General features: G+C 46.7%; 1 protein-coding gene across 6 annotated transcripts in view; it reads left to right on the top strand.

Moving 5' to 3' along the window:
* The window catches only part of LOC122540197 (endothelin-converting enzyme 1-like), a 310,307-nt gene that overhangs the window by 236,394 nt on the left and 60,935 nt on the right, over nucleotides 1-12,978 (top strand). For all 6 annotated transcript variants that reach the window (XM_043675566.1, XM_043675567.1, XM_043675569.1 and 3 more), the window contains 3 exons: nucleotides 124-248; nucleotides 5,975-6,121; nucleotides 6,835-6,900. In XM_043675566.1, coding sequence (XP_043531501.1) covers nucleotides 124-248; nucleotides 5,975-6,121; nucleotides 6,835-6,900 — 338 coding nt within the window. The remainder of the gene's footprint in view (nucleotides 1-123; nucleotides 249-5,974; nucleotides 6,122-6,834; nucleotides 6,901-12,978) is intronic.

The following is a 12,978-nucleotide window of genomic DNA, read 5'->3' as shown; positions in this document are numbered from 1 at the left end:
CAGCTAATCTTTGCAATAAGTTTTAATTAACTAGGAAGCATCAAGATTTCCATTGCATTTATTCAATGATTCAAAAATGTAGTCTTAGTTGTTTGTGAAACAAAGTTTCTGTCTCCTCACTAGAAAACACCACATTGAACACCACCAGTGAAGCTGAACGTAAAGCCCAGCATTATTTCCAGGCCTGCATGAACGAGCAGAAGATCGAGGAGTTACAAGGACAGCCACTTCTTGACATCATTAACAAGGTGAGGACTGCGAGCATGAGGACAAACCCATCTCTGCCAGCAGTTTGTATCACATGGTTTGACACTCCGAGTTTGGGTTCGAGACAGACTGGTTGAGAGAGGGCAAAGTTAAGAACGGTATTCATGCCTGAGATTCCAAAGTAGCGCTGTTAATTATACAGGAGAAAGTGCAGACTGTAGATGCCGGAGAGTCAGAGTCAAAAAGTGTGATGTTGAAAAAGTACAGCAGGTCAGGCAACATCTGAGAGTCAACATTTCGGGGCATAAGCATTCCTAATGAAGGGCTTATTCTTGAAACGTCGACTCTCCTGCTCTTTGGATGCTGCCTGACCTGCAGTGCTTTTACAGCACCACACTTTTCAACTCTGTATATTATACATGAATATTCAACACTGCTGTCCACAGTAATCATAGATATACCAGGATCTGACCTTAGCATCACATTAGCAAAGAACTAATGTATCTTCTGCAAGTGGTCGTACTAATCATCCAAATCCAGTGTGTTGTGACACCACCCACAGTGTGGTATTTGTACCCAGTGATGTGCAGCTTCATGTCATCATCATCATCATCACAAGGTTACTGTAGGGTCCTGAAGCCCTTACACAACCTAACCTTCTTACATCAATCGTTTTTCCAGTTCTTCATTTTCAGACAGGCTACTAAGGTTACTCAATGTTAAACCAAGATCTGATTGTTTTCCCAGCCCTGTGCTAGGAGCCACACAGATGTTTTTATGCTCATTCAGTCACTTGGGTTTGGGATAATGATTGCTTTGAGTCCTTGTGAACTCATCCACCCCGTCAGCTGTGCTTCGGTTCAGTTGAAGTCTCTGTAGCACATGTACGTCATTGCAGAGCACTGTCAGGTTCTGGAATTGACCTTCGGTCTTCAACAAGCTCGCTGAGATGACTGGGATTATACACAAGGACCTCAGGAGGAGGAAGTTAACCAGCATCCCCATCTTTATTAATAGGAATTCCTTCTTAGTCTAGAGTAATTCCTGAAGATAAAGAGAGTAGTGGGGGTGAGGTCATTGAATATTATCAAGAAAAAGCCTCATAGATTTTTCAATGACAAGTAGGTCAAATGTTGTCGAGCTGTGCAGAGTTGTGGTCCTGATATCAGTCATGATTGTGTCAAATGGTGCAGCATTCTCAAGGGGCTGAATGGCCTTTTTGTTGTTTTTCATTCTTATGTTCATAAGCTCTAAGAGACCAAAATGAGCACTTATTCAGTGAGGCATCATGGAAGGTGTTATCAGTCAATACTGCCTCCCAACTGGACCTCTGTCCTACATATCCATGTGTGAACTGCTACCATCAGGATTTCTCCCACTATTGACCACATCGCTATCTTTTGGTGCCTCAGCTCAATTGTCCAGCTGTGTTGTCCAGCCATAATTCCATTTGAGCTCCGAGCCTATCTGTCCATCCATCATCAATAGCTTCTCTCGCAACTCCAAAACTGGTTATCTCTGGTGTTCCAGAGGATTCATCCTTGGTGTTCCTGTATTTCCCCACTACTCACTGGCTATTGGTACCACTATCTACAGGCACATCACTTCTGCATGCATCTTTACATTTCCACCATCTCTAACAGACTCCCTACAATGCAGAAAGAGGCCATTCGACCAACAAGTCTACACCCATCCTAGGCCCACTGCTCCAACCCAACATTTCCCATGGCCAATCCACCTTACCTGCACATCCCTGGATCCTATGGCCAATTTAACATGGCCACACCACCTAACCTGCACATTTTTGGACTGTGGGAGGAAACCAGAGCCCCCAGAGGAAACCCACGCAGACACAAGAAAGAAATAAGTTGATTAGGGATAGTCAACACGGTTTTGTGAAGGGTAAGTCATGTCTTACAAAACTTACTGAGTTCTATGAGAAGGTGAGCAAACATGTGGATGAGGGTAAAGCGGTTGATGTGTTGTATATGGATTTCAGTAAGGCATTTGAAAAGGTTCCCTACGGTAGGCTATTGCACAAAATACCAAGGTTCCTGAAGAAGGGCTTATGCCCGAAACGTCGATTCTCCTGTTCCTTGGATGCTGCCTGACCTGCTGCGCTTTTCCAGCAACACATTTTCAGCTCTGATCTCCAGCATCTGCAGCCCTCACTTTCTCTCAAAGCTGTTTATAAATGACCTGGATGAGGGTATAGAGGGATGGGTTAGTAAATTTGCAGATTACACGAAGGTCGATAGAGTTGTAGATAGTAACAAAGGATGTTGCAGAAGGACATAGATAAGCTGCAGAGCTAGGCTGAGAGGTGGCAAATGGAGTTTAATGTGGAATAGTGTGAGGTGATTCACTTTGGAAGGAGTAACAGGAATACAGCATACTGGGCTAATGGTAAGATCTAGGTAGTGTAGATGAGCAGAGAAATCTCAGTATCCATGCGCATAGATCCCTGAAAGTTGCCATCCAGGTTGATAGGGTTGTTAAGAAGGCACACAGCGTGCTGGCTTTTATTGGTAGAGGGATTGAGTTTTGAGGCCATGAGGTCATGTTGCAGCTACGCAAAACAGCGCATTACAGGAAGGATGCGGAAGATTTGAAAGGGGTCAGATGAGATTTACTAGGATGTTGCCTGGTATGGAAGGAAGGTCTCATGAGGAAAGGCTGAGGGACTTGAAACTATTTTTGTTGTGGAGAAGAAGGTTGACAGGTAACTTCATTGAGACATATAGGATAATCAGAGGGTTAGATAGGGTGGACAGTGAGACCCTTTTTCCTCAGATGCTGATGGCTAGCATGAGGAGGCATAGCTGAAAATTGAGGGGTGATAGATATAAGACTGATGTCAGAGGTAGTTTCTTCACTCAGAGAGTAGTCGGGGCCTACAACAGTAGTAGTTTCGCCAACTTTAAGGGCATTTAAATACTCATTGGGTAGACATATGGACGAAAATGGAATAGTGTAGGTTAGATGGGCTTCAGATTAGTTTCACAGGTCACATCGAGGGCTGAAGGGTCTATACTGTGCTGAATGTTCTACGTGGCGGGTATATGTGCAAACTCCACACACACACACAGTCACCTGAGGCTGGAATTGAATCCAGGTCCCTGGTGCTGTGAGGCGCTAGCCACCGAGCCACTATGGACTGTTTTGCTGCCCCTGCTTTGAATAAGTTTGTCTGACGTTTGGCAGCAGATAGAAGCATAGAAAATAGGAACAGGAGTAAACCATTGAGCCCCTTAAAGCCTGCTCCACCATTCAATATGATCATGGCTGATCATCCAGTTCAGTCCCCTCCTCCTTGATGGGATTGTACAATTTTTTGAGTCTGATCCCTCATTTCCCCTTTCTTTATTTCTGAGTTGCAAAAGCTCCTTCCTGCGCAGGCTTTCTCCCACGTTCACTGTTGTCCATCTTTCCCTCCCCAGGCTTCAGCGATTATAACAAGCTTCCACTCCCTTTGTAACATAACAACTCCGAGGTACCTAGCAAGCTTATTTAATCCATCCCCTGAAGATGAGAAGCAGGAGTAGGCCATTCAGCCCGTCAGGCCTTTGCAATTCAGTGGGATCACGGTGCCTTAACTGTACCTCCCTGCCCCACTGTCTAACAAACCGCTCAGTCTGCCCGAGTCTTCGGAGTATTTGTGATCCCGTCTTCACTGCGTTGTGGAGAGAGAAAGCTCCTGAGACAGTGATCAGGGGGTAAGATAAACATCCCCACACCACCCCCCCCAACCCTGTGGAGTGAAAATATCATTCAGCCAGCACGGAGGGCCTTGGGATGATGTCTCATCAGAGGATAGCATCTGAGAAAGGACAGCAAAGCCTCACCTCCATGCTGAATGTACTGGGGAAGGTCAGAGCCCGCAGCCTGACACAGCTTGGTGGGACAGCCACTATCTGCTTCTCAAAACACAGAGTCGGCATTGAGAGATTGTATTTTACTCTGATTATATAGAAGATGCTGGCAGACACAGTTCATGTCAGATCATGTATTTTAAAAACCACGATAAACCAGTTAAAGTGTGTCACTGGTGTATGCCTTGATTATAGTGGTGCTTCCTTGTGAAATAACCATGTATCAACACCTGATGTGCTCTGTGTTTATCCTTTCCATCTCCCTCTCTGCTAAAGGAACTCCCCCCTTTTTATTGTCACAGCCAAGAAGAGGCCATCTTTAGAATCTCAATACTTGTAGCTGACCTCGTCAGCCTATTTGAATCTGACAATGCACCACATGCTAACAATCCCTTCCCCCATCAACACTCTGTCCCCAGTACACTCTAGCGACTAGGCTATATAAGTGTAATAACATCGGAGTCCCATCCACCCCCAACCAGAACCAGTCCCTACAAGAAAAAGGTCCCATGTTCACCGTGCAGTGATGGCCATCAATCCTTGACCCAGCAGCTATTCCTGTCTTGCGCGCTCACACTCCTTGATTAGCTACAGTGGGCATCACAACCCATTTTCCAGCCCCAGGCAGGAAGTCTGACTAACTTAGGCCCTGATTTTATAACCACTGGAACCGAATGCAACTGACACCTTGCCAGCAGTTAGAGGGTGGCGGAGAGACAATGGTGGATTGTTTATGTCACCGGGCAACTTGTTGAAGACCCCAGGATAATGCTGTCGTGGAATTTGCGGGAGTATGAAGGTAGTCTCAGTGATAGTGACCGTGAAACAGTCATCCGTTGTCAGGACAAACCAAGCTGGTCCCTAATGTCCTTTAAGGAATTTAAGCTGGCACCTTTAACTGATCTTTAATTACATGTGACACCAAGCTCAAAAAATGTAGTTGCCTCTAAGCTCCTCCCTTTTCAGAAGGTAGCTATTTCCCTCCACAGAAGGGACAATGAGTAGAGGATGCAGGTTTGGGATAATTGGGAAGAAAAAAAAAATTGGAGCTGAGGAGACATTTTTATTTGCAGCAGACGTATGCCATATAGATCTGGAAGGAGGTGCCTGAGTAGAGATTCAACAGCATTTTAAAAAGGAAATGGATGTAAACTTGAGAAGCAGAATTTTACAGGCGTATCAGAGAAAGAGGAGGGGAGTGGGATGAATTGAAATCCTTGCACAGTGCTGGTATGGGCTAGATGGACCAAATAGCCTCCTCCTGTGCCATATGATTTTGGAATGCAAAAAGAGGCATGATTGCAGATAAACAAAGCTGTGACTTTGCAGTTGCTCCCTCCACAATAACTTTACGCTGCGTACAATTCGGGTCACCCTCCTACAGGAAGGATGTTATTAAACTGGACAGGTTTACCAGGATGTTGCCAGGCCTGGAGAGTCTGAGTTATAAGGAGAGGCTAGATAGACTGGGACCTTTTCCCCCTGGAGCATAAGAGGCTGAGGGGTGACCCGATAGAGGTTTATAAAATTATGAGGGACATGGATAGGCTAAATAGCCACGGTCTTTTTCCCAGAAAGGGGGTGTCCAAAACTAGAGGGCACAGGTCTAAGGAGAGAGGGGAAAGACTTAAAAGGGAACAGAGGGGGAAACATTTTCACACAGAGAGTGGCTCGTGTGTGGAATGAGCTGCTGAAGGAAATGGTAGATGTAGGTATAATTTCGACATTTAAAAGGCATTTGGACAGATATATGGAGAGGAAAGGTTAAGAGGAACGTGGGCTAAATGCAGGAAAATGGACCTAGTTCAGTTTAAGAAACCTGGTCGGCATGGATGAGCTGGGTCAAAGGGTCTGTTTCCGTGCGGTATGATAATCTCTTTGAATTCCTTTTGCAGCTCGGAGGCTGGAATATCACAAGACCATGGGATAAGGACAACTTTCAGGAAGTGCTTCAGTCTGTAACAGCTCATTACCGGACCTCCCCATTCTTCACCATCTACCTGAGCACAGACTCGAAAAACTCCAACAGTAACGTCATCCAGGCAGGTGGCTGGGTAGACAGCCAGAGCCCTGGCTGATAGGGGCAGGAGGCTCAGGGGTCTAGCACAGTAAATGGGGAGGAGCTAGCTGAGTTAACGTTGGGGAGTGGAGAGAGACTGTGAGCCACAGGCTGGGCTTGTGTCCAGAACAGTGGGTTGCAGCAGCACAATGCTGAGTCCATTGGAGACGCACAGCAAAGGGTTTACCAAATGTGTGAGCCATTGCAACCGCAGTTTAGCCAGTGCTCACTGAACTGTATCGTTGACTCGAGGGGAGGAGGTGGTTCCCTGGTAACGTCACTGGACCCGTAACCCGGAGACCATAAGTTAATGGTCTGGGAACAAAGGGTTCAAATCCTATCATTACAGATGGTGAAACTAGAATTCAGTAAAATATGGAATTAAAAATAACCTTGTGAACACCATCAATTGCTGTTAAAAACCAATCTGGCTCAGTAATGTCCTCTGGGGAGGTAATCAGCTGTCTTTACCTGGTCTGGGCCCACATGTGACTCCAGGTCCACAGCAATATGGTTGACCCTTAATTGCCCTCTGAAAGGATCTATGTCTGAGGCCATATTCAGTGAGAAGCTTGCTGCTTTCAGGAGAGGCATAGCCTTGATGAGGAGGTAATTAAAAAGCTGGAACTTTCCGGAACCTGAGCTCAGTTACGTTTTAGTTCTCTGACCTTCACTTGGTGTTTTCCTGCCCCACAGGTGGACCAATCAGGCCTTGGGTTACCCTCGAGAGATTATTATCTCAATGCAACAGCCAATGACAAGGTAGGTGCACTCCAAGAGGTTGACATCCTGAAAGCATTTGTAAGTGACTCCTCGGGCCTGTGCCAGGGGGGTTTTGGTGGTGGTTTGATGGCGAGGCTGTACAACGATTCTTCACTCACCAATCTTTGGCATCAGAGTATTTTCTACCCCATGAATATTTAGCCCTCACTGTCTGCTGCCATGACCCAGGAATGGTAAAGCCAATTGTAACATACCAATCCAGGGGAGAGGAGCTAATTTAGCATTGGTAGGAGTATTCACCCTCTAGGCCCTCCACAGATAGTTTAGTGCAGCACCTGATACATTTTCCCACTGACTGTCAAAGCACCGAGGGGCAGAAATGTTTCTGAGGACCAGGGTCAAGCCCGTTGTGGTCAAAATAGATTAGATTAGATTAGATTAGATTAGATTACAGTGTGGAAACAGGCCCTTCGGCCCAACAAGTCCACACTGCCCCGCCGAAGCGCAACCCACACATACCCCTACATGTACCCCTTACCTAACACTACGGGCAATTTAGCATGGCCAATTCACCTGACCTGCACATCCTTTGGACTGTGGGTGGAAACCGGAGCACCCGGAGGAAACCCACACAGACACGGGGAGAACGTGCAAACTCCACACAGTCAGTCGCCTGAGGCGGGAAGTAGCTGTGATGTTGCAAACCCCCCAAGGAAATCTTTCCTTCTGAGGGATATCAAGGAACACTGGCTTCATAGAGACAGACTGCTGCGGTTCAAGAAGGCAGCTCATCACCACCTTCTCAAGGGCAACCAGAGATGGGTAATAAATGCCAGCTCAGTCAGTGATGCCCACATCCCATCAACAAGTAGAAGAAAAGACATGCTGTCACATAGTGAGGAAGTGAGAGCCAAGGATTCTGCAGCCCCTCAGTAAAAACATGCTCTCAGTTTCTGTTTGACTGACAAATGTCCCCACTGCGACCTTAACTAGACCTTTTTTAGTCTAGTTGTTTGGGCACATTTACAGAGTTGGCACTGGTATAGATTGGATTGACTGCATTGAAGATTAAAGAGACCTAGAAGACAGCCAATCACAGACAAAACCTGGTGAAGGTTAGATGTTCAGCCACCTGTTCTGTTTGCATTAGATCAGGGAAGGCAAGCATATGTATATATAATATGTACGTGCCCCATCACAGATGTGAAGACTTCTGAGCAAACTGGTCAGTAAAGCTGGTTAGCTCAGATACTCACAGTGAGTTGCTTAATAAAATTAACAGTCCCCATGTCTGTGGACTGAACCTCTGCTGTTTCTTCCATTGCTCTGTTGTGGTAACGTTGCATCACTGAGCCATAAACCCTAAAGAACTGCAGGTGCTGGAAATAAGAAATGAAAACAGAAATTGCTGGAGAAGCTCAGCAGGTCTGGCAGCATCTGTGGAGAGAAATCAGAGTTAACGTTTTGGGTCCGGTGACCCTTCCTCAGAAACATTTAGCCATAATGAGTGATCCTCAGACAATAAGGATTTTACATGAAGAGGCTTTGAGAATCAGACCTTTGGAAAGGGAGTCTGAGCCAAGAAAGTAATAAATGCTGAAATCATAGATTCCCCACAGTGTGGAAAAAGGCCCTTCAGCCCAGCAAGTCCACACTGACCCTCTGAAGAGTAGCTCACGCAAACCCATTACCCTACCCTATTACTCTACATTTACCCCTGACTAATGTACCTCACCTACACATCCCTGAACACTATGGGCAATTTAGCATGGCCAATTCACCCAGCCTGCACATCTTTGGATCCTGAGAGGAAACTTACGCAGACACAGGGAGAACCTGCAAACTCCACACAGACAGTCTGCCAAAGCTGGAATCAAACCCAGGTCTCTGGTGCTGTGAGGCAGCAGTGCTAGCCACTGAGTCACCCAATGTGCAAGGCATCTTTGTATAATAAGGGGATAATGCATGCAACCGGAGAGTGACATAGATCAGAATCCATAACCACACAGTAACCAGCACATTCATGTATTTGGCTCTGTTAACCTGTTGCTATTTCCGGCTGTCACTACCTTTGTTTTCCTAAGCTCACCGTACTGTTTGACATTGTGCAAAGTAGCTCATTTCACTTCTCTGTACAGTTAATAGCAGCTGCATTTGGGATTGATGTGGGACTACGGTCTGTGCACTAAGATTCATTCGTTAAGGGAAAAGAAATTGCCAGCATACTGAGTGACAAAATAATCAGTCAAAGTAGAGTTTCTCATCGTTAAATTATAATTTTCTCAGCCTGAAGATAGAATCAGAGGAGAGACCACCCAGTGCTCCAAAAAACACAGTAGGGACCCATTTACCCAGATGTCTCTGTAGCTTCTCCTCTGATTCTGAACCCATTGTAAAATACGTACATCGCTTTTAGCAGGAAAAGGATAGTTCTACACTATCACTAGCAGAGAGAGGCCACTCAGCCCCACACGCCGCCATTCGGGAAGTTCATGGCTGATCTGTTGTGGTTTGAATTCCACATTCCCACCTATCCCACCTTGAACCGCAGCAGTCCCTTTGGTGTCGGGGCACACAGTGTCATTAGCGAGGAGGGGAGTGCCAGAACTTTAACCCAGCGAGAGTGAGGGAACTGTGATATGTCAGAGTGGTGTGTGGTTTTCAGTAGCTTGCGCCTGTGGTGCAGGGAGTGATTGTGAATGTTGGGGGGTTTGGATGCCTGTCGAGCGCACTGGTTGAGCACCTGGATGGTGTTGAGCTTCTTGTTTGCTGTTGGAGCTGCAGAGAGTATTCCATCACACTCCTGACTTGTGCCTTGTAGATAGTGGACAGGCTTTGAAGACTCAGGAGGTGAACCCCTGTCAGTTGAGCTCTGGGTTTCTGAGCTGCTTCGTGATGAATCCCAGACTATGGATGATGAAAGATGTGGCAATAGTCTTGTTGTCATCGGAAGGTCCTTAGATTCTCTCTTATTGGAGGTGGTCATTGTGTGGCATTTGTCTGAACGTGACTTAAGACCTTCACCAAAGGACATAGGGAGCTCCTATTCCATTCAAAATCATGGCGAGAGATCTTGTACATCTAGGGTAAGGTGGCAGGCAGAGCTTTGCCTTGTTTAAAAGTTAGCATTTCCAACAATGCAGCACCCACTTAGCGCGGTCACTCTAGCTCTTGTACTCAAGAATCTAAGGTGTACCCACAACCTACAGGCTCAGAGGATACCGTGCTACTCACTGCACCTTGACTTATTTATTGGCATGTGTATCTTGTGACAAAATTCGTGGAAAGTGTTGCATAGTGTCTCCCCTCTCCGGTCCCCTTCACAGTTCTCCTTGTTAAGTGCTCCATCATGGGCCTGGTGGCCAGGCACGCGTGTCCTTTGCCACGCCACTTGGAAAGGCTGACATTTGGGCGCTATCGGTGATTGCATTGATACTCCCCAACAATTCAGTGCGTCTAGACACGCTCAGGATTTGGAAATAGCTTCAGATTTCCAAAATCTTCAATTCCTTGCAAATCCTTCTGCCCTGCCTCATTACCACCCTCATTGGCCTTTGTTGGTTCGGAGCAGCAGCTGGGAATCTTTGAGGAGAAGCACCTTTTAAAAGGTATTCAATGCTGGTGGTTAGTACACGATTAAACAACTTCACATTTCCCTCCCTCTCACTTCCCTCCATCAAGTGTGTAAGGAGCCCCAAAAAAAAGATTTGAAAGTGAAAAGGCACTGGCTGTGACTCCAGTATGTGTGTATGGACTGGGGCCTGAGATCAGGAATCTTGGCCACTTCTCCCAACTCACTTCTCTGTCCTACCGCCAGCTTCTTCATACAAAGACTGACAGCAAAATACAGTCAGAAAGAAGTGAAACAGCTCTTCAGCTCACCACTGGAGTTCTCTGTCGGCCAGTTCCACAAATCCAAAATATTTGGTTATTACTTCAATGGAGAAGGTCCCACTTTGAAAATGTGGAGCGGGGTTGATGAAGGAGGGAGGGTGTGAGTATATAGCGCCATGCAGCCTTCTGCAGTCCGGACTGTTCTTTGAATTTGAGCTTTCTTTGTGAGAGTGATTTCAGCCGGCTAGTGACTTAAACCAGATAAAGTAATACTGGTGGTCACCATGCAAGTAGCTCACACCTTCCGACAAGTGGTTTATCATAGAATCCCAACAGTGTGGAAACAGGCCATTCAGCCCAACAGGTCCACACCAACCCTCCAAAGGGTAACTCACTCAGACCCGTACCCCTATCCTATTACTCTACATTTACCCCTGACCTACAAAGCTTTGAATTGTGGGAGGAAACCCACACAGACACTGGGAGAATGTACAAACTCCACGCAGACAGCCCAGGTCCCTGGCGCTGTGTGGCAGCAGTGCGAGCCACTGTGCCACCCCAACTGAGCCATTGTGCCAAACTGTTAGAATATTGTCCTGGTCTGTTAGTGTCCATTCCACAGTGTTTAGATTAACAGGATATAATATCTATTTATAAGTAATGAGCTATTTTCATTTCAAAACTTCATTTAATCTAAACTTGTACTGTACAGTTTTTGAAGGTTATTGTGAACTATAATGGCTGTTAAACAGCAGAATCCAGACAAACTAAATGAGTTGGAGTTTTATTCCAACTCCAACACACTGATTACCTATTTCCCCAGTTCATACACCCATTCAAGTTCTCACCCTACTATATTATAAACAAAGAACTGCAGATGCTGGAAGTCAGAAACAAAAACAGAAACTGCTGGAAAAACTCAGCAAGTCTGGCAACATGTGTGGAGAGAAAACTGAGTCAATGTTTTGGGCCCGATGACGAATGAAGAGTCACTGGACTCAAATCATTAACTCTGCTTTCTCGCCACATATGCCGCCAGACCTGCGGAGCTTCTCCAGCAATCTCTGTTTTTGTCTTACCCAATTATCCCTCACATAACAGACAACACTACTTCCCTAGTTCCATTTGGTCTCAGAAATAACTGCCAGACCCTACTACTCAATAATAACAATTGCTAACGCTGGAATTAAATTTGTTTAAATTTGTTATCCCACCAATAAATAATAAGGTTTGACAGGTTGTTCAACTTGAGTAGGAGCCAAAAATCAGAGTTGGACGCTGGGAGACCCCCTGTCAGTGATACCAAAAGGCAATGAAGGCAGAGCTCCTGCCCCACCGAACTCATCTCTGCATACCTCGACACTGTCCTGTGCCCCTTAGTCCATGAACTCCCCACCTACGTTCAGGACACCACCCACGCCCTCCACCTCCTACATGATGTTCGCTTCCCCGGCCCCCAACGCCTTATCTTCACGATGGACATCCAGTCCCTATACACCTCCATCCCCCATCACGAAGGCCTCAAAGCCCTCTGCTTCTTTCTCTCCCACCGACCCAACCAGTACCCTTCCACTGACACCCTCCTTCAACTGACTGAACTGTTCCTCACTCTTAACAACTTCTCCTTCCAATCCTCCCACTTCCTTTAAACCAAAGGAGTAGCCATAGACACCCACATGGGCCCCAGCTGTGCCTGCCTGTTCGGATATGTGGAACAGTCCATCTTCCGCAGCTACACTGGCACTACCCCCCACCTTTTCCTCTCGGGCGACCAAATCAACACGGACATTTACTATAAACCAACCGACTCCCACAGCTACCTAGACTACACCTCCTCCGACACTGCCCCTGTAAAAACGCCATCCCATATTCCCAATTCCTTCGTCTCCGCCGCATCTGCTCCCAGGGGGACCAATTCCAAATCCGTACAACCCAGATGGCCGCCTCCTTCAAAGACCCCAATTTCCCCTCCGACATGGTCGACGATGCTCTCCACCGCGTCTCTTCCACTTCCTGCACCTCCGTCCTGAACCCCGCCCCTCAAATTGCCACCAGGACAGAACCCCATTGGTCCTCACCTTCCACCACACCAACCTCCGGATACATCGTAGCATCCTCCGTCATTTCCGCCACCTCCAAACAGACCCCACCACCAGGGATATATTTCCCTCCCCACCCCTATCAGCGTTCCGGAGAGACCAATCCCTCATCAGGTCCACACCCCCCACCAACCCAACCTCCACTCCCGGCACCTTCCCCTGCAACCGCAAGAAGTGCAAAACT

This window comes from Chiloscyllium plagiosum, chromosome 34, assembly GCF_004010195.1.
Source record: "Chiloscyllium plagiosum isolate BGI_BamShark_2017 chromosome 34, ASM401019v2, whole genome shotgun sequence".
Classification (NCBI taxonomy): Eukaryota; Metazoa; Chordata; class Chondrichthyes; order Orectolobiformes; family Hemiscylliidae; genus Chiloscyllium; species Chiloscyllium plagiosum.
This window is presented reverse-complemented; position numbering and strand designations above follow the sequence as displayed.